Source organism: Hemitrygon akajei, chromosome 9 (assembly GCF_048418815.1).
Source record: "Hemitrygon akajei chromosome 9, sHemAka1.3, whole genome shotgun sequence".
NCBI classification, from domain to species: domain Eukaryota; kingdom Metazoa; phylum Chordata; class Chondrichthyes; order Myliobatiformes; family Dasyatidae; genus Hemitrygon; species Hemitrygon akajei.
Window position 1 is genome coordinate 152598785 of NC_133132.1, and position 22973 is coordinate 152621757.

At 39.9% G+C, this 22973-nt stretch overlaps 1 protein-coding gene across 2 annotated transcripts in view; it reads right to left on the reverse strand.

Moving 5' to 3' along the window:
- lama2 (laminin, alpha 2) overlaps nucleotides 1-22973 on the reverse strand; it is a 374730-nt gene that overhangs the window by 225623 nt on the left and 126134 nt on the right. For both annotated transcript variants that reach the window (XM_073057306.1, XM_073057305.1), the window contains exons 5-12: nucleotides 22752-22931; nucleotides 20067-20156; nucleotides 18189-18306; nucleotides 11883-12061; nucleotides 9301-9400; nucleotides 9054-9214; nucleotides 6294-6434; nucleotides 3342-3515 (exon numbers count right to left, since the gene is read on the reverse strand). In XM_073057306.1, coding sequence (XP_072913407.1) covers nucleotides 3342-3515; nucleotides 6294-6434; nucleotides 9054-9214; nucleotides 9301-9400; nucleotides 11883-12061; nucleotides 18189-18306; nucleotides 20067-20156; nucleotides 22752-22931 — 1143 coding nt within the window. The remainder of the gene's footprint in view (nucleotides 1-3341; nucleotides 3516-6293; nucleotides 6435-9053; nucleotides 9215-9300; nucleotides 9401-11882; nucleotides 12062-18188; nucleotides 18307-20066; nucleotides 20157-22751; nucleotides 22932-22973) is intronic.

A 22973-nucleotide genomic window follows, 5' to 3' on the forward strand; every position in this document is an offset into this window, starting at 1 on the left:
GGACCAGATTTAGATCAATGGACTGGACAAGCAATTAGTTTTGCCAGGCAAAGCCTTTCCTGAAGGAAACTACAGCAACAGATCAGACTTAGAATATGGGAAACATGTCTACCATACAAGAAGAGGTTCAGCCAGTTAGGCCTCTATTCTCTAGAACTTAAACATTCAAAACTCTTAGAAAACTTAGAGTCATGGAATCACATTGTTATCATATTGGCACAAAAAACAGGCCCTTCAGCCCATCTAGTCCACGCTGAACCATTAATCTGCCTAGACTCATTGACCTGTGCCTGGACCATATTCCTCCACACCCTTCCCATTAACAAAGCTATCCAAATTTCTCTTAAATGTTGAAAACAAATCCACATTCATTGCTTGCACTGGGAGCTCGTTCCACACTCTCACCACCTCCCTCATGTTTCCCTTAAATATTTAACCTTTCACCCTTAACCCATGCCGTCTAGTTGAAGTCCTACCCAGCCTCAGTGGGAAAAGTCTGTTTGCATTTCATCGATCTGTACCCTTCATAATTCTGTATACCTTTAACAAATCTCCCATCAATCTTCTACATTCTAGGGAACAAAGTTCTAACCTATTCAACCTTACTCTATAACTCAGGTCCTCAAGTTCCAGCATCATCCTTGTAAAATCGCTCTGCACTCTTTCAATCATATTTGCATTATTCTTGCAGGTAGGTGACCAAAATGGGACACGATCCAAATGAGGCCTCACCAACATCTTATACATCTTCAGCAAAACATCCGAACTCCTGTACTTAGTACATTGATTTATGAAGAACAATGTGCCAGAAGTTTTCTTTACATCACTATCTACCTGTGATGCCACTTTCAAGGAATTATGCATCTGTATTCCCAGATCCTCTGTTCGACTGCACTCTGCAGAGTCCTACCACTCTCTCTGTAAGACCTACCCTGGTTGGTCCTCCCAAAGGGCAAAACCTCACACTTGTTTGTATTAAATTCAAAGGTTTAAAGATTCATTATCAAAGCATGTATCCATACACAACTCTGAAATTTGACTTCTCCAGATAGCCACGAAACAAAGAAAAAACATGAATGTCATTCAGAACAAAAAAGAACGACATCCGGATCATCAACCCCAAAATCCCCCTCCCCTGCACAAAACTAAACAGGAACATTGACCTTCCCAAAAACAATCCCCTCCCTCAGACAAAAAACAAACAGAACAACAACACCTTCTTCCCCCCACACCCTCCCCTCACACACCAAAATGGAAACAGAACGGGCCATAAAAAACACAGAATATAAAAACCCACAAGTCTGAAAAAGTCCATAGTCCATAAACGCAGTAGTCCAATCCATAAACCGAGAACCTCCAATATCAACGACTTTTATCAAAAGAGAGGGACACCACACGAGGCAGAGAGGCCCACCCGCCTGCCACAGTGAGCCACACAGTGATAGGCCGCTCACAGATTCCTTCTCCAGCAGTGATCACAAGGAAGGCAGTCAGCACTGAACTCTCGCTCACCTTCCACATTCGCCTCGGTGTCTCAATCTTCCTTGACACTTTAGTCAGTGACTAATGGACACTTTAACTGGCAATATGGAGTGAAACATTGGCTCACGCCCTGTTTCAAAGTTTCTTCCTTCGAGGCCATCCGAGTGAGTGGTCACTCCCCGGAATCTTCTTGGAGACAGCAAAGTGCTGGATCACTCAAACAATCTCCAAGCTGGAGTCCCAGAAACACATTTAAGGTGTGATTCCATCTGACATTTTTCCAGCTGGTCCAGATGCTGCTGTCCATTCCACCCCCAATCTTGGTGACATCTGCAAATTTGCTGATCCAGTTCACCACATCATGACACTGATGAAAAAGAACCACGGACCCAGCACTAATCCCTCTGGCATACCACTGGTCACAGATCTCCAGTCTGAGAGACAACCATCTACAACCACACCAATGTCTAATCCAATTTACTAAATCATCTTGAATGGCAAGTGACTGAACCTTCCCGACCAACTTCCCATATGGGGCTTTGTCCAATGCCTTGTTAAAGTCTACGTAGACAACATTCACTGCCTTGCCTTCATCAGCTTACCTGGTAATGTCCTTGAAAAACTCTAGGATTGGGTAGACACGACCTCAAAGACATGTTGACTATCTCTAATCATTCCCTGTCTATTCAAATACATATATGTCTGGTCTCATAGAATAGCTTCCAAGAACTTTCCCACTACTGATGTCAGGCTCACCTACCTACTACTTCTTGGCTTATTCTTGGTGCCTTTCTTAAACAATGGGACAACATTTACCTGGCAGGTATAGGTGGGTGGGAACAATTTGGTCCAACCTGCCTAAACCTTCAATTGCGTCTCCTTTTTCTTAACCAGGCCCTCAATATCTCTTGAAAGCTAAAGCTCCCTAAACCTGCTATCCATGCCTTTTATTCTGGCAGGATTTCTGTCACACACCGGGTCTCATTCCCTATAGGAGATCTAGTATCACACTCTCTCTAGCTAGGACTTCTATGTATTGATTAAGGAAATTTTCCTGAACGCATTTGACATACTCTTCCCAATCCAGCCCTTGTACAAAATGGGATGCCCCAGTCAATATGTGGAAAGTTTATGATCCATCCATCTTAACAAGATGCATGTGAAGATTGTAGATGGAGCTGAGTTTACGGACAGATCAGCCATGATCTTATTGAATGGCGGGGCAGGTTCAATGGGCCGGATGGCCTACTCCTGCTCCCATTTCTTATGTTCTTATGATTTCCCCCCCAACTAAGGTGCTGTGAATTAATGATCACAGTCTCAAAGTAAGACAGTTATTAAGAAATGCCATAAAGTGAAGTTTTTCTACTTATAATGTGGTTAAACTATGAAGTTCTCTACCCTAGAGTGTTGTGGAGGTTGAGTCATCAACTTCATTTAAAATGAAGATTTCTGGATATGAAGGGAGGGAGAGTAGGTAGGAAGTCGGTATTCATGGTAGATCAGCTATGATTTTGATAAATCAGTACTGAAGTACCAAACAAAGTTTATTGTTACAACTTCAGATTTGGTACTGTTAAGTTTTAAAAATTCAAAACATTAAACTGATTTAAAGGCAGATCTAACTTTGTGTTTACTTTAAGCAAGGTGCGTACACATCTCGTGGTGGTGTATTGGCGTACACAATTCACATATTTATATATATAACCTGTAATGAATTATTTATAGGAACAAGAATGCTTGATCAACCAACACACATACACAAGATTACCCAAATGTTACTGGAACGTTCAATACACAACAGGTACCATCTAGGTACTGAGGCAAATCACAGCTGAACATCAGTTTATGCTTGATACCTTTTGGCCCAGATATGCATTGGGTGCAGTCCAGTAATACACCGGTGGTGAAATCCTGCTCTGCTTCAGATTGTAAACACTCAGCTTCAGTATTCCATCCAACATGTCTTGCCTAGGATAAACAGTGAAAATTCCTTGTATATCACTGACGGACCAATTAGCCATGGAAGTCACCTAAAGGACCACATTCAAGAAAAAAAAATCCATTAATTGTCTTCCTCAACAGAGTAAATTTTAAGACACTTCACTGCTATTACAAACTTTATTTATTTATTTGTGGATGTGGTAACAGGCACCTCTGGCCACCTCCCATCCCACTCAATTACACCCACGTGACCAATTAACCTACTAACCCATGTGTCTTTGGAATTTGGGAGGGAACTGGATCAGCTGGAGGAAAACCACATGATCACAAGGAGTACATACAAACTTCTTAGAGACAGTGGCAGAAATAAACCCAGGTTTCTGGTGCTGTAATAATGTTACATTCACTAGTATGCAACTTGTGGAACACATGATAAAAACTGGGCCGACTTATATTAAAATGCCAGCAGTATCCCATGAATTTCTGTGAAAGTTTTTCTAGTCTCTCTTCATAACTTTAGCAAATTGCATTAGAAAATGACAGCTGGCTGGAAACAACTGCTTTGCAGTGGGAATATGTCCATGCGCTTTCCAAACTAGCAGCAGGTAAAAGAGCCCTCCTGGAATTTCCTGACTCCAATATCTTCTTTTATTTAATCTAATGTTAACAACAATTTCTCATAATTGTCTTTAATTTTCCCTGTTAGAATCACATTATTGCAGAGTAGCTCCATAAATAATGAATTAGAATATTTAATCAGCTGATTTTGGATTCACTTTAAAGTTATATTGCAGCTTCTTGTGGAAATTAGCTTTGAATCTAGAAAAGGGAGAAGTAATATCACAGTTCTTTTTTCAGTGGGGGGGGAGTTTTGGGGTCTGCAAGTTTTGTTTCTTTTCTTTTTCATGCCGGAGCGGGGCGGAATTGATGTTTTCTCTTTCATCAGCTCCATGGTCTTTATTGTACGTGCATACTTTGTCAATAAATTAAACCTTTGAACTTTTATTCTCATGTGGAGACACAAGAGACAACAGATACTGGAATCTGGAGCAACACATAAGATTTTGGAAGAACTCAGAAGGTCAAGCAGCATATTGATACAGTCCACGTTGTGGGACAAAATTCCGCATCAGGACTGCTTGACACTACCTACCTCCAATCTTACACTCTGCTTCAGTCAACAATCACCCTGGAGTTTTTGGTGATTGGTTGACTGAGTTTTTGCCACTCTGCTTCTCCTGTTTCTGCTGACCTACTTGCCTCTCTACTCTCAGTTGACAATTTCAGTCGTCCCACCAATGCTGTTTGACCCACTGAGTTCACACGGCAGACTGTGCGTTGCTCAGGTGCTCGATCAAGAATTGCTACCAACAATGTCAAGTTTTCATGAGGGTTCAGCTGAAGTCATGTGGTAATAATTGGATAGTTGAAAGTACTGGATGAGCCTAACTAGAAGAGTAGTAAGGCTCTTAAACCTGCTCTAAAACTATGATTTAGAGGGTGAAGAGTAGAATGATGCATCTTTAAGAATGACTGCAGCCAGAAATGGAGGAAATCCTGGTCACAATGCTTGGAAATAGAATTAGAATTTGTCTATTGTTCTTACATGTACTGAGGTACAGTGAAAAGTTTGTCTTGCATTCTGTTCATACAGAGCAAATCATGACACAGCATACTTAGGTAGTACAATGCAAACTAAAGTGCAACAATTACAGAGAGAGTGCAGTGCAGATAAACCATAAGGTGCCAGATGGTAATGAGCTATATTGTGAGGTGAACAGTCTATCTTATTGTTCAAGGATGCTTTCTACGGTGCATTGATAAAAACTGATAAGGGTTGACAGAAAAATACCGTATTTCGATGTTCTTGACGAAGTAGAAGCATTGCTGAAATTTCTTGGCCATGGCATCAAAGTGGTTAGACCAGAATGATGTTCATTCCTAGGAACTTTAAGTTCTCAACCCTCCAACCATCAGTCTGAAAGTACCATAGCACTAGAACAGTGATCATTAGGATGGGAAACAGCTTCTTCCAACAGGCCGTGAGACTACTGAACTCCCGGCCACCACCCAGTCTCACCACATATGAAGCACCAGTAGCATTACACTGCTTATTTTTTACTTGTGATGTCAATGCACCTCATTATTTGTTAATTTTTTGTGGTAATATTACTTCATGGGCTGTGCATGAGATATAGGTACTATACTGAGCAGCCCGGTGCAGAGGTACAGCGTTTCTTTTGGAAGCATACATGTAAGGGGTGAATGGGATGTCCAGGGAGGGGTAGCACCTCTGGTGAAGGGGCTTGTCATGTCCACTCTGGGGCATCTCACTCACCTTTGGACCCCACTGGATACTCAGCTCTCACCCGGGGATCCAAGTAGCTGTTTGCATGCATCAGCAGCCACACCCTGGTACACCGCCTCGACATGTGGGCTAAACCAGGAGACGGTAGCTGGCGGGCCTCATACCCCAGTGAGAGAGTGCCATGCCTATTCTAGCATGTGAAGACAGCTCGGGTGGACTGGGTGGAAGAGATCCGCAGTAAGATTGAATAGCCAAGAAGACAGTTCTGCAACGCTTTGTGGAGAGCGAACTTCGTGATAAGGCACAGAAGTAATCGTGGTCATTCTCTGCAACCTAGGAAGACCCCAGTTTGCGATGACTACTTATACCAGTGGATCTGGACGTCCAAGGTCGAGAGAGTAAAACTGCCCCAGTGCAATGACTTTATAATTTCTCCTACACAAGTCTTCTGTAGTTATCGGATACGATGGACAACCAATCATACACATATAAGGTTGAAATGACAATAAACTTGAAGATCAGCAAGCTAAAATTATTTTCCTAACAAATAAATACCTACGTTATCATATCCCCATGTAGAACTTTGGCATTCACTGGCTACCCCAGAACAGAAGCACTGGTCACAGCCTTTATAGTTCTCTAATTTCAAATTGAAGAACCCTCTTTTGCATTGGCCACAGTTCTTTCCTTCAGTGTTGGCCTGCAAATTAAATCAAATGCAAATTAAATTAATAGTTACGATTAAGATCCACATCACTCCAAAAAAATTAGTGACATTTTCCATTTGAAGTTGCTACTTTTGCAAATTAATTTATAATACAGGTGTCTACCCCTCCCCCTTTACAAAGGTAGAGCGTTCCTATGAAACCTTTCTTAAGCCGAAATGGCATAAAGCGAAGAACCATTAATTTATATGGGAAAAAAATTTCATAAAAGCGAAAATCCTCTTTGTAATGCGAAAACAGGTTACTAATGTAGGTATTTTGTAAATACAAAGTGGCGTAAAGCAAACATTCGAAAAGCGGGGGACACTGGTACAACAAAATTACTAATTTGTGAATATTTGATGCACATGGACCAAACAGTGACTTGAAGGTGTAGTTAAAAAAAACTAAACAATGCTTATCTTCCTTCTTTCCATCCAACTATTCCAACTATAGTTATATATCACACACATACTAGCAGAAATATAAACCTACATTAAACGCAGACTGCTTTTTTGGTCAATTACTGTATATTTATGTTCTCTTCAGACATAACTGTCTAAATCCATTGGCTGGGCTCCTAATGTTTTACAACCTGGGTACTTGAGAAGTACCACAGAAACTCTTCCTGCTCAATGTTTTCAACATTTTCTACTTTTATTTTAAATAATTAAGTGGTGTGACTAATATTTAGTTTCTGTGTGGAGAGCGGAAGTTTGAGAATCCAAATCATTCCAGAAAGTAGAATATTAAGATGCAAATATCCCAAACTTTCTGGGAGGTCATCACCACAATCATTGTGAACACAATCTGATGTTACATTCTTCATGGAATCCCTTGGCAAAGTGGCAACTTGCTTCATTTTTCCCAGCTGCATTACTGGAATATCTGGATGCTAAACCTCCAAGGTGAAGCTTCAGCAACTCAGTTCCGTTCAGTGTAACGTGATGCTCTCAGTGCAATAAGGTTTACTTCATTTACATCTTCTGAAGTAAGCTAATCAGTTCAAATATATTCAGTTCTTTCAAGTATTCTGCCATTTTGAAGTTATTTTATGACTATTTTTAACAGCTTTAATTAAATGTAACAAATAATTTACCAAAGGTAGGAATATTTTACAATGTTGCTCAGTGCCAGTTGATTGTACCAGTCTAAAAATCTTCAATGTTTACATATAACCTTGAGTCAAGGACGTGTATTTATTTATTGATTGATTGATTGATTAGGATACAGCACGGAATAAGCCTTTCCGGCCCAGCAAGCTGCACCACCAAAGAATCCCCCAATTTAACCCTAGCCTAATTTACAGTGACCAATTAACCTACCAACTGGTACGTCTTTGGACTGTGAGGGGAAACCAGAGCACCCGGAGGAAAACCACGCAGTCACGGAGGGATCGTACAAACTCCCTGCAGGCAACGATGGGAATTGAACCCGGGTCGCTGGCACTGTAAAGTGTGGTGCTAGCCACTATGCTACTGTGCCGCCCCAACGTCATAATATTTAAGTTTTTTAGACTGGGACACCTGAGACTTGACCAGCTGTCAAAAGCTTTTCATTTGAGGAGAGCGGTTTTGAGGGAGCTTGCACTTTCTGCAAAACTCATGTGCTCTATTGCACAACGATGCTCAGGGACTTAACGAGAGCAAAACGCTTTGTGTAAGTGTGACTGGAGAAGTATTGAGAGTTTTCGCCAGTTACTAAGATGGGTAGGGTTGAACCTCCCTTCTGGAGGGACATGGCCCACGGGCTATATATTATAATACCATTAAGTCTTTACAACTTACTTAGTTACTAATAGAACTAAATTGAATTTATAAGACATCTTTAACACAAGCAAACAGCCCAAGGTACTTCACAGGAATGCAACTAAACAAAATTGACACCATGAGAAATTTTTAGACAAGAAATTATTAAATGCTGAGTAAGAAGCACTGGTTTTAAGAAATGTTGAAGGAGGGAAGAGAGGTCATGAAGTGGTGGGAGCAAGGGTAGGAATTTTCATGCTGAGACAGAGGGACAGCGGCAGAACAGTTACATTAAGAGGAAAATTAACAGGCCAGAACTTGCTGGCTTTGCTACCAGACATTGGAAAGCCTAAACCATTGTACAGACTGGGGTCTCATAAGGGCGCATTTCTTATTGTGGCATCGCCTCCTCCCTCAGCTATCTCCTCTACAGCAGCCAGACCATCGAAAAAGCTGGGATTAACAACAGTCTACACAAGGAATCAAATCTGGGATATTCTGGTCAACGCTCCAAAACAAGTATAAACATAATATCCACTAAACCAATTGAGCAATTTGCCAAACAATCAACTTCTTTAATGGTATCTTTAAGTTACCCAAGGTAAAAGAAAATGCACACTTACGTTTATATTACATTGCAGTTGCCTACCTTTATTCATGTGAAATAATTAATGACATGTCATATTCCTTTATTATATTTAACCTAAAAGTCCTTGTTTTTGACAATATATCTATGTAGTTTCTTTCTGTGTTCTTTATATGTTCAAATACTCTTTGTATGATCTTTAAATGTTCTTCCTTTCTCAATTCATAAATTCCATGGGATCCTTATTAATCAATGTATAAAGTTTTATAATATGGTACTACCTTACAAATACATTCTCCAGAACAAGGATCAGAATTCAAGCTTCCTTCGATGCTACAGTCACACTGAATGCATTCAGGAAATCCAGTAAAACCAAATGCACATCGGTCACACTTCTCTCCTCCATAACCAGCCTTGCAGTAGCACGCGCCTGAAGTTAGATCTAGAATGATGATGAGAATTTGTTACATTAAAAAGACTGCATTGTAAGTAAAGAAAGATATGATGTCTGTCTAGTGTGCACATTACCTCCTTCAATATGTTTGCCATCCTTGACGCATTTATTATTCAAAGACCCGATTAAATTGCAAGAGCAAGGGACACATGGGCTTGGTTCATAAGGAGAAACCTGGGGGAAAATAAAGTAACATTTGATTCACAAAAATTGAAGGTGTATAAATCCGCCTTTGTGTTATGATGTTTTCTAGCCTATAAAATTAACTCTTGCTATGCTGTGAATATGTGCTATATTTCATTAATTGACGAGCACAGATTTATTTAATTTTGATAAGCAAAAAAAATACTGAATGTTCAACATCTGAAGTAAAAGCAAAATATGCAGGATATATTTCACAGATCAAGCAGCAGTTGTGGAGGGAGAAATAGAGATAAGATTTCACATCAGAACTTGGGAAAAGTTAGAACTCAAACATGTGTTTAGCTGCAGAGGAGGAGGAGAAATGCACAGAACAAAGTACAGAGACCAAATGACACAACTCGTACATCTACTGGCTCTGAGAGGATGGACAATGTCTGTTAATCACAGTTAATCTGGCTGAGGGAGACATCCATAGAAGGGTTAATGTAAACAGAGAAGAGCAAAAATGAAACTGTGATTGTAAAATGTAAAACATAGCAGTTGCTGAATACCTGAAATACTCATCAGATCAGGCAGCAACTGTGGAAAATGAGAAAAATGAGCCAATGTTACAGGTATAGCTCTGTCATCAGAACTGTCCAGTTTAGATACAAACTGCGAAGGCGGGTTATCTGAAATCATTGAATTGAAGTTAACAGTTCTGCTGAAAGGTCAACAACCAATAGAGTGAGCTTTATCTCTGGAGATATCTGATCTGTTATGTACTAACAGTCTATCTCTTTTTACTGCAGATATGCAGCAAATGCTGTACTATTATTATAGGATTGTTCTTGTCATTTTTCATCTCTATATTAGCTCTTCCAGACAATTCAGCTGTAATTGACAAGACGCCAATAATCTTCCTCTGCGAACACAACATCCACTCTCGTTTTCCATACCCATCACACATGATAATAAAAGGTCTTACAAAAAGTAGTGGATATGGACCAATCCAATTCAGGTGAAGCCCTCCCAACCATTGAGCACATCTACCTGAAACACTGCTGTAGGAAAGCAGCACCATCACCAGGGACCCCCACAACCCAAGACATGCTTTCTTCTCAATGCTACTATCAAGAAGAAGGAACAAGAGCCTCAGGATTCAACACCACCAGGTTCAGGAACAGACACTGGGAAACTACCCCTCAACCATCAGACTCCTGAACCAAAGGGGATAACTTCACTCAACTTCACTTGCCCCATTATTGAAATGTTCCCACAGCCAATGGACTCACTTTTAAGGACTCTTCATCTCATGTTCTTGATTTTTATAGCTAATTGATTTATATTATTATTTCTTCACTTTGCATTTGCACTGTTTGTTGTCTTCTGCACTCCGGTTGAATGCCCTAGCAGAGCAGTCTTTCACTGATTCTGTTACAATTATTATTCTATAGATTCATTGAGTATGCCCACAAAAAAGTAAATCTCAGGGTTGTATATGTGACATAACTGTACTTCGATAATAAAATTTACCTTGCACTTTGAAGTATTCCCCTTTGTTCTTTCCTCCACCAACCACAACTGTTCATCAATGTGACCCCCTTGATGCCCACCTCCCAAATTAAAACTTGTCTAACTTTTCCAAGTTCTAATGCAACATCAGTGACATGAAACTTTGACTATTTCTCTCTTCACAGATGCTGCTTGACCTGCAGGGTATTTCTGATTCTTTTTCTACATACAGTACCGTGCAAAAGTCTAAGGTATGCATGTATGGGTGTACTTATTTATTTATTCATTCATTGATTTATTTATTAATTGATTGATTGATTGCAGACTAACCCAGCTGAGACACCAAGCAATAGAATCTGTGGGGAACAGATGGGAAATTAGAGAGGCTAGGATGGGATTAGAATGAAATTAGTGCAAATGAGAGCTTGATGGTTGATACAGATACTATCGGTCAATAGGCCTTTTTTTCTGTGCTTATGACTATGATTTTATGACAATTCCAAACACCCACCACCCTCAAATCCTCTCTGATCCTTGTATCAATTACCTTTGATTTATGTCCTCTACCAAACAGGTGAGAAGCGGCAGGAAGTGAGGCACTTCCTCTCCCACATTCTTTATTTGCCAGCTGTCTTCCTATCATGTTTCAATGTTACCTAAGCCAACCCCACACTTTTCTGGAACTATAAAATGCATGAATATAGTTATCAGTATTATTCTATTACCTGAAAATACTAATGAAGAAATTCTTCTCCAAGATAGTTCATCAGATAAGACTAATTCCAAACTGTTTATATGTAATAATTTCCTTTTGACTAGCTCTGTATCTGTCATTTATTAAATGATACAAACAAATATCTGTGTTCCAGTATTGCATTGTAGTTTAAAATATCACACTCGTGAACATATTCTAAAACTAATTTGGATTAAATTCCTTGTTACGCATCCTCATGCATCCATACAGGAATGATTGGTTTGATGTGAAAACACATTTAAAAAAGATTATCCTACGCCATACCCATGCAGGTCGGAAGAATTCATCAATGCAGGTTTCACAATTTATTCCAGCTGTGTTGTTCACACAACCAATGCACACGCCACCTCCAATATATTCTCCTCGTATGTTTAAACTCAGTCTCCTGTCTGCGACATTCTGGTCATAGTAGCAATCATGAGCTTTTCCATGGCAATTACATTCTGCAATAGTAAAAATTCTAATGATCAGGCAAATGAAGGATAAAATTCTGCTAAAAAAGTATTAGTCAACCAAATAGGAAGTCATTAATTTAAAAAAAAGAGTGCTTTCCTAGTTTTTGGAAGTTATTTTGTCTCAGATCATTAATTCATTTTACTTAATGAACCATTTAAGCATAGAAATCAGCAAAAGGTATTCATATATTGGGCTTTGCTGGTTATTTGTCCAGCCTCTGGGTGGCAAAAGGTATTCATATATTGGGCTTTGCTGGTTATTTGTCCAGCCTCTGGGTGGCAAAAGGCAGCTTGTCTTCTGGTGTTCCTCCAACTTGATTAAAACGTTCCACTGCTCCCTAAAGCACTCCACCAAGGTTGAAGCTCACCTCTGAATAATAGTAAACAATGATTTGCAGGTTCCTTCATTGGAATAAAATTCTCACTAAAATACTATAATCTGCAAATATTACAGGTTATTAGTAGATGAAGGAAGTTTTGTGACCTGGTTTCATAGAACCATAGAACATTACAACACAGACACAGGCCCTTTGGCCCTTCTTGGCTGCGCCAAACTATTTTTCTGCCCTGTCCCACTGACCTGCACTTGGACTATATCCCTCCATACACCTCTCATCCATGTACCTGTCCAAGTTTTTCTTAAATGTCAAAAGTGAGCCCACATTTACCACTTCATCTGGCAGCTCATTCCACACTCCTACCACTCTCTGTGTGAAGAAACCATCCCCTAATGTTCCCTTTAAACTTTTCCCCCTTCACCCTTAACCCATGTCTTGTTTTTTTTTTCTCCCCTAGCCTCAGTGGAAAAAGCCTGTTTGCATTCACTCTATCTATACCCATCATAATTTTATATACCTCTATCAAATCTCCCCTCATTCTTCTACGCTCCAGGGAATAAAGTCCTAACCTATTCAACCTTTCTTGGTAAATCAGTTCAAGTCCCAGCAACATCCTTGCAAACCTTCTCTGCAATCTTTCAAACTTATTAATATCTTTCCTGTAATTTGGTGACCAAAACTACACACAATACGCCAAATTCGGCCTCACCAATGTCTTATACAACCTCAGCATAACATTCCAACTCTTATACTCAATACTTTGATTTATAAAGGCCAATGTACCAAAAGCTCTCTTTACGACCATATCTACCTGTGATGCCACTTTTAGGGAATTATGTATCTGTATTCACAGATCCCTCTGTTCTACTGCACTCCTCAGTGTCCCACAATTTACCTTGTATGTTCTACCTTGGTTTGTCCTTCCGAAGTGCAATACCTCCCACTTGTCCGCATTAAACTCCATCTGCCATTTTTCAGCCCATTTTTCCAGCTGATCCAAATCCCTCTGCAGGCTTTGAAAACCTTCCTCGCTGTCCACTACACCTCCAATCTTTGTATCATCAGCAAATTTGCTGATCCAATTTGCCACATTATCATCCAGATCATTGATATAGATGACAAATAACAATGGACCCAGCATTGATCGCTGTGGCACACCACTAGTCACAGGCCTCCACTCAGAGAAGCAATCCTCCACTACCACTCTCTGGCTTCTCCCATTGAGCCAATGTCTAATCCAATTTACTACCTCACCACATACACCTAGCAACTGAATCTTCCTAACTAATCTCCCATGCGGGACTTTGTCAAAGGCCTTATTGAAGTCCATGTAGACGACATCCACTGCCTTCCCTTCATCCACTTTCCTGGTAACCTCCTTGAAAAACTCTAATAGATTTGTTAAACATGACCTACCATGCACAAAGCCATGTTGACTCTCCCTAATAAGTCCCTGTCTATCCAAATACTTGGATATCCTATCTCTTAATACTCCTTCCAATAATTTACCAGCCTATAATTTCCTGGATTATTTTTAGAGCCTTTTTTAAACAACGGAACAACATGAGCTATCCTCCAATCCTCTAGCACCTCACCTGTAGATACCGACATTTTAAATATATTTGCCAGGGCCCCTGCAATTTCAACACTAGTCACCTTCAAGTTCTGAGGGAATACTCTGTCAGGTCCTGGGGATTTATCTACTCTGATTTGCCTCAAGACAGCAAGCACCTCCTCCTCTTCAATCTGTATAGTTTCCATGACCTCATGACTTGTTTGCCTTACTTCCATAGAATCCATGCCAGTTTCCTTAGTAAATACAGATGCTTAAAACACATTTAAGATCTCCCCCATTTCTTTTGGTTCCATACATAGCCAACCACTCTGATCTTCAAGAGGACCAATTTTATCCCTTACTATCCTTTTGTTCTTGATATACCTGTAGAAGCTCTTAGGACTATCCTTCACCTTGATTGCCAAAGCAACCTCATGTTGTCTTTTAGCCCTCCTGATTTCTTTCTTTTTTTTCATTTTTTTGCACTTTTTATACTCCTCAAGCACATTATTTGCTCCCTGTTGCCTGCACATGTTATACATCTCTCTCTTCTTCTTTATCAGAGTTCCAATATCCCTTAAAACCAAGGTTCCCTATTCTTATTCACTTTGCCTTTAATCCTGACAGGAACATACAAACTCTGCACTCTCAAAATTTCTCCTTGGAAGGCCTCCCACTTACCAATCACATCCTTGCCAGAAAACAATCTGTCCCAATCCGGGCTTTTTAGATCCTTTCTCATTTCTTCAAATTTGGCATTTTTCCAGTTTAAACCTCAACCCGAGGACCAGATCTATTTTTATCCATGATCAAATTGAAACTCATGGCATTATGATCACTGGAACCAAAGTGTTCCCCTACACACACTTCCATCACCTGCCCTAACTCATTTCCTAATAGGAGATCTAATATTGCATCCTCCCTAGTTGATACATCTATATATTGATTTAGAAAACTTTCCTGAACACATTTTACTTACTCTAACCCGTCTAGACCTTTAACAGTATGGGAGTCCCAATCAATATGTGGAAAATTAAAATCCCCTACTATCACAATATTATGTCTCCTGCAGTTGTCTGCTATTTCTCTGCAGATTTGCTCCTCCAATTCTCGCTGACTATTGGGTGGTCTAAAATACAACCCTATTAATGTGGTCATACCTTTCCTGTTTCTCAGCTCCACCCATATGGCCTCAGTAGACAAGCCCTCTAATCCGTCCTGCCTGAGCACTGCTGTAACATTTTCCCTGACTAGCAAGGCCACCCCACCCCCCACCCCCCCCCCCCCCCCACCCTTCATTCCTCTGCCTCTATCACGTCTGAAACATCTAAACCCTGGAACATTAAGCTGCCAGTCCTGCCCCTCCTGTAGCCAAGTTTCATTAATGGCTATAATGTCATAATTCCATGTGTCAATCCACGCCCTCAGCTCGTCAGCCTTCCCCACAATACTCCTCGCATTGAAATAGACACACCTCAGAAGATTATTACCACCACACACAAACCTTCTATTTGTGACTTTGCATGAACTTTTAACATACGGTAATTTATTTTCACCCCTGCTCCACTAACTGCTCTACCACTCTGGTTCCCATCCCCCTGCAAATCTAGTTTAAACCCTCCCCAATAGCACTACAAACTTCTCTGCAAGGATATTGGTCCCCCTGTAGTTCAGGTGTAGCCCGTCTCGCTTGTACAGGTCCCTCCTGCCCCAGAAGAGGTCCCAATGACCCTGAAATCTGAAACGCTGCCCCCTAAACCATGTGTTCATCTGCCAGAGCATCCTACTCTTATCCTCACCGGCACGTGGCACAGGCAGCAATCCGAAGATTACCACCCTCGAGGTCCTGCTTTTTTACTTCCTACCAAGATCTCTATACTCACTCTTCAGGACCTCTTCACTCTTTCTTCCTACATCATTGGTACCGATGTGTACCATGACATCTGGCTGATCACCCTCCCACTTCAGAATGCTGTGCACACGATCAGAGACATCCCTGAACCTGGCACCCGGGAGGCAACAAACCATGGTTTCAATCCAACCATCAAACCTTGGTTTCAATCCAACCAAGGCAAGCATGAAGCCAAAATAAGATCTAATTGCTTCTCAAATCACCTATGTGTTTTATCCCTTCACTACTCATTTTATTTTATGCATTGATCTCCTATTATTGTAGAATAGTTTCTTGATATTGGTTCAAAATTTATCTTTTGTAAGCTTGGCGTGTATAGGAGCCATGCATTCAAGCTGCCGCTACAGCATTAAGTACAAATAATGCATCTGCGGGCAATGCACAGGAGCTGGGTGTGGGCAATGGGCAAACTGAGCATGAACTAGCCTGTTATAGTGGGCTTCTTGCAGCCAGTATGTCATCTTCGTGTCAAATGCACAAACAATAGTTTCTGTTTCAAGGCAACTAGCTTCACACTTGTCAACAGAAGAACATTTTGGATGAATAGGTAGCTGCCAGGCAGTTAGTGACAGACCTTACACAATACTATTAATCATTAAATCCTGGCAAATCCTGAAGGTAATTACCTTCTGCAAAAAGCCTGCAGGTTAACCAAGTAAAGGTGTAGGCCTTTCAGTCACTCATGCTTGCCTGCCATTTCATTCCACCGTGAGTTACTCTTATAGTAATCACATCTTCCTGTTTTGGACCCATTTAGGTACTTATTTTGGACATTAGCAAATGTCAATTACTGTGAAAAGCACATTTTAAAACACTTTGAATAATTGAATCATTTCCAATCTATATTTTTACTAATTAAATTCTGGGTGATTACTTAGCTTTGGTTATTTTCATTAATCCTTTTGAACTTTGTACTGAGAATTTTATCTCCATGTTCCTTTATTTTCAATTAGTAAAACCCAACCTCTCAAATTCAAATTTGTTGTTTATTGTTAATTTGAATTTATCATTAAAGAATAATTATAATTGCATGGACATCAAAATGTGAGTCCCTGAATGAAACGAAATAAATGGCAGTGTATTAGCATGAGAGCATCAAAAATGAATATAATAAGCAAAACTCACGTACCAGATGCAAAGGTATATATACACACACACATACACATGGCACCATTTTGTTGGCTTACATTTATGCTAATTAAAAATTTCCCATATACAATATGTTTCTTCTAGAATTGCAGCAAAGTGTTGCTTGCAGATCAGAAGAAAGAAAGAACATGAAGGCTGAGAAATTTGCTCAAAAATTTACCTCGTCCTTAAAATAAATCAAGAGACATGAAGTTGCTCTTTTTCAGTGGATTTGAATCAAATATGCTATGAACAGTTAGATGTGGTAAATTACATTCACAAATGATGCTATAATTTTAAGTTTCAGCTGCTATCATTCATTAAATATTTTTCCATTATAAGCATAGATTTCTCCTCTGTCAGCATTTACTTACTCTTGAATATTGGAAAATACATTTAAAAATGAATGCTCCCTTTCTGCCTCAGTCTCACTCTAGTTGTTCCATTTTTGTTTCTATTTCTGATTCCCATTTGACAATGAGTTCATCTGCTATGATACAAATATGCATCTTCATTATTCCACTGTTTTTCCATTCTTCTATCTGGCTGGCTCAAAATTCTCCTTGCCCTAATCATGGAGTTCCCTGATATTCCTTTTCCCTCAATGCCTTGTCAGCAGTTTACAAAACAAAAAAAAACTCTTATTATGCAAAGTGAAACCTGACTAACTGCTTATTAAGTCCTGGCTGACATTGTCCTCTTTTCTGTGTTGAGATCCTTGTCTTCATGCAACAAGAGAAACTGGTAGGTTAATTAGTCATTGTAAGTTGTCCTGTGATTAGGCTAAGGTTGCTGGCCGGTACATCTTCTAGAGCGGAAGGGCCTATTCCACCCTATTTGAAATAAACTTTCGTCCCTTTATAAATGTATACTTTGCAATGGCACTTACAAATTAAACAAACTGCCCTTTTAAAGTAATAACAATAATAATAATAATAATAATAAATTATTAGTATGAACCTTATCATCCATTTATACTTTGTGTAGTATATGCAATAAATATGGCAGGGTTATTCAAAAGATACGTTATCAATATTGTCAGTAGACTTGTTGAAGATGAACAATGTTAAATAAACTTGTTATTCATAAGACTTCAACTCAACCTCAGATAATATGGCATATTTAAATAAATGCCACAAATATTTCTTCTATTTGCAGAATAATCTTTGTTCGTTTACTTACGCTCACACAGCTTGCTACTGTAAAATGTTCCAGCTTCCCATTGTTTCTGATGGAATCCAGGGCAGCAATGATCACAACTTTCTCCACAGGTGTTGTGTTCACATTCACAGCTAAATTTCTGCCAGATGAACAGCACACATTCAAATAAAACAGACTAAATTGATCAGTTAACCGAAATAAGAACCTCATTTATTTTACTGCCTTAGCCCCATGCTGACAAGTTTGAATAAAATCTAATTATATTTGCTTCCTGTTCAATGCTTTTATTATGTATAGAGTGAATATATAATAACTTGTTTGAAGAAATTCATCCTGTATACTTTTAAAGTTAGAAAGAGTAGGTAAAAAATTGTTTCCCATACATTGCCTGTGCTTCTACCAACAATGTGGTTATTGATCCTTTTGACACTGTAAACAGTACCTGCCTAGTCACTGAATTAAACTAGGTTTCCTTATTTTCATTGTTTTAATGAAACCCCTATAAAATAATGAAACTTCAATAAAAATCTCCTTCGATTGCTCTGCTCTAATGCGAAGCCGAAGTTCTTCAGTTTTTCATTGCAATTAAAGTCTTTGATTCCCGCACCACCTCAGGAAATGTTCTCTCCGAGGCCTTGAAATCTATGCTAATGCATTGGACTCAATTAACCAGGTGGAACTGAACCAACAAAATTAGAATCATGATATCGAATAAAATTTCTGAAATAGAAAGCGTCTCTTCAGCTCAATGTCTGTGTGATTCAAAAAAAAAGAGCTATGAACTTAATCCTTTCTTTCAGCGTGAGGTCTGTGGGCCTGCAGATCATGGTGCTTCAAATACGTGCCAAGTACTGTTTGAAATGTGAGGGCTTCTGTCTCAGCTATCATTTCAGGCTGTGAGTTCCAGAATCTGCCAATCTCTGGCGATAAAGTTTCTCCATGCTCCCTTCTTATCCGTGACTATTGTGACATTGAGGCCCCTGCTTGCCTGTCACTTTATTCTGCATTGTTATTGTTTCACCTTGTTCTACCTTAATGTACCGTGTGAACTGTATGAATAGTATGCAAGAAAAGCTTTTCACTGCGTCTCAAAACATGCGACAATAATAAACCAATTCCAATTCACCATCATACTCTCACTCTGATCTCTCAGTGACTTCCTGCACTGTTATACAATGAGTTCCAATGTAAGCTCAAGAAACAGCACCTCTTCTGTCCAAGTGCAACGCAGCCTGCAGGGTTCAATATCAAATTCTCCAACTTTGTTCTCTCTCTTTTATTTGTATGAGACCTGACCACTGTTGTCTGCCATCTGCTTCTTTTCTTTTTATTATCAGAAATAGTATACAATGTTACACAGACTGTATAAATTTTAGCAACGTCTGATGAAGGGTCTCGGCCCAAAACGTCAACTGTTTACTCTTTTCCGTAGACGCTGCCTGGCCTGCTGAGTTCCTCCAGCATCTTGTGTGTGTTGCGACAGACAAAAAAGTTTCATCTCAATTTTCTCTTAACCGATCCTTTACTTCAGAGCAATTCACTTTTGTTCCATCCCTGGCCCTCCCTAACTTCTCTGCTATCTAGACTACCGTAAATTTTCTCTCTTTGATTCTGATTAAATGTTTCCGATCCAGACTGGCCTGCTTTGCATAAATGCAGTCTAAATTGCTGAGGTTTTCCCGGATTTTCTGTTCCCATTTCATGTGAAATTGGAGGACTTGTCTGCTGCTTCTGATCGAACCTTACCAAGGAAACTTTTTTGTTACTCTGACTAAGGAGGTTTACTCTTTTGCCTGGCCCTCTGTCCTGTAGGCATTTGTACTTTTTTGACCAATAAAGGCAGAATAATGTTCTCAGTTACTTTTAAAAATGTTACAATGGAAGAATATGTATACATACATTGGTTACCGGATCGAGGGGGCAAGCACTTGCGTGTCCGTAGCAGATGCACATCCCACCAACAGAAATATCTTTCAGAGAGTAGTAATACTAAAATAAAAAGGGGGAGAATAATGTAGCAAAGTTTTCAACGAGATAATATGTCCAAAATGAGTTACTCAGGATGAAAGTGACAACACAAGGATATTAATACAATTATTAACTCCAACCATCAGGACTCACACTAGTTAAGAAATGATTGGATCAAAAAGTCATCTCTATATTCTGGGGATCACTGTTGATTAGAAATGCAGCTATACCAGCCTTGTGGGTACAAGGGCAGGTCAGAGGATCGATATTTTACAACGAACAACTTGCCTCCTGTACTACAAAGTCTTTTCCGCTATCTAGAAGATAAAAATCAGGAGAATGCTGTGTGCCTGGATGCAGCTCTGATAATCCACAAGTTTGACACAAAGCCGTTGGCATCCCATGCAACACGATTCAGTTCCTGCACCTGCTACACACTTTGGAAACAGGGTGCACTCACTACAAACACATTAACATTATTCACCTAGGGATACAAAATTATGAGGGGTAGAGAATGGGTTAATGTAAGCAGGCTTTTTCCACTGTGAGAGGGTGAAATTAGAACAGAGGTCATAGGTTAAGGGTGAAAGGTGAAATACTTAAGGAGGATCTGAGAGGGAATTTCTTCACACAGAGACTGGCACGAGTGTGGAAAGAGCTGCAAGAGGAAGTGGTGAATGCGAGTTAGATTTCAATATTTAAGGTAAGTTTAGTTTAAGTAGATGGATGGGATGGGTATACAGTACGGGGCTATGGTCCAGGTGTACCAAGCAGGATAACAGTTTGGCAAAGATTAGATGAGTCAAAAGGCCTGTCTCTGTGCTGTAGTGCTCTAGAAACATAAAAACATAGAAATCTACAGCACATTACAGACCCTACGGCCCACAATGTTGTGCTGACCATGTAACCTACTCTAGAAGCTGCCTAGAATTTCCCTACCGCATAGCCCTCTATCTTTCTAAGCTTCTGTGGTGAACTAGATATACCTGTCTGACTGCTCCTGTGGCTCCTCCCAAGACCCTGCTGACTACCCCTGTGGCTCCTCCCACAGACCCCTGTATAAAGGCGACTGTGGCCTGCTGCTCTCCCTCATTTTCCCCAGGATGTAGTGTTGTTCTTCAGTCAATAAAAGCCGATATCTCACTTCCTAAGTCTCGGCGTGAGTTATTGATGGTGCATCAGCTTCACGTACCTAAGAGTCTCTTAAAAGACCCTATTGTATCCGCCTCTACCACCTTCGCTGGCAGTGAATTCCACGCTCCAACCACCATTCTCTGTGTGAAAATCTTACCTTTGACAGTCCCCTTGTACCTACTTCCAAGCACCTTAAAACTAAGCCCCCTTGTGTTAGCCATTTCAGCCCTGGGAAAAAGCCTCCGGCTATCCACATGATCACTGCCTCTCATCATCTTATACACCTCTATCAGGTCACCTCTCATCCTCTGTCGCTCCAAGGAGAAAAGACCAGGTTCACGCAACCTGTTCTCATAAGGTACGTTCTCTAATCCAGGCGACATCCTTGTAAATCTCCTCTGCATTCTCTCTATATTATCCACATCCTTCCTGTAGTGGGGTCTATGGCTCTATGACTCAATGACTAAGGCTCTATCCCCACAGCAACTCACAAACACGCAACCAAGTAGGACAAAGACAACAGTATGTAGGAACAGCACCATCTGCAGGGTCCCCTCCTAATCGCACACCGTCCTGTTTCATTTCAGTTGTTCATTTTCGGTTCTGCGTATTCCTAGCAAGGAAAAGCGAGCAACTGTTGTTATTTAGACTTGCTCTTGATAAGTTGCAGTCCTTCTGATGAAGGTGATCCCACAGTGTCATTGATTTCAACTGGACAACGATGAAATTGACACATTTTACTAATTTCATTATTGCACCAACCTACATTCATGTGTCACTTCAACAAAACCATGGCAGTGCAAGTTTGAACCTCATCGGGGGGTAGCATAACTTTACTCTTTTCTTTTATTTGATTTTGGGACATGGGCACAGTATTGCTTATGAAGTCCAGATTGTCCAAAAGGCAAAAAGTACCACACATACATCACTTAGAAACTGCAGAGAAATTGTGGAACAATTTTTAAACAAACCCTGCAGTTTTCATGAGCATTTTCTGTTTGTCGCCGAAATGTTGCAGAAAAAAAAATTGCTAAAATAAATTTAACCAAATAGCTACAATGGATTATTGGTCAGTCATTGAAATCACAACAGAAGCAGGTCCTGCCCTCAAAATTAACTTGTTCAACTTGTTATCGAAAGGGCAATGTGAAGGAAGCATTCTGTCCGTGCATCAATTTGAAAAGTGACTCAAGTAAATTACTCAAACATAAACCTGCCACGAGAATCAGATCATAATCCCACGCTTGTTAATTTCTGTTATTGTACGCAATTTATATCCATGGAAAAAGCCTACAATATAAAATGTGGAATATCAAGCATGTTAATAAAACAAAATACGATTAGTTAAACATTATTTTCACCTGAGATTTCATTTATAAAAAATAATTTTAAAAGCCTTCAGAGCTCAAAGAAGATTCATAACAGATGTCAATGACTGAACAATTATTTGAAATATACGTTAAAAGAAGCAGAAATCCTCACCCTCCTGGTTACAATAGGGTCACTATCCTTTGGATCGTTATATGTTAATGTCATAAGATCTGCATTGAGTGTCCTAATTCTCTGAAGCTTCAGACGTATATAGCGAGCAGAGGTAAACTCCAGCAGAGTCGAGGATGGATCTTCCGCACTGGGCCTTCCATTAATCAGAGAAGTGTGGATCTGAAATCAGAATGGGGCAGCCTCAATATTCATAAGCAAACA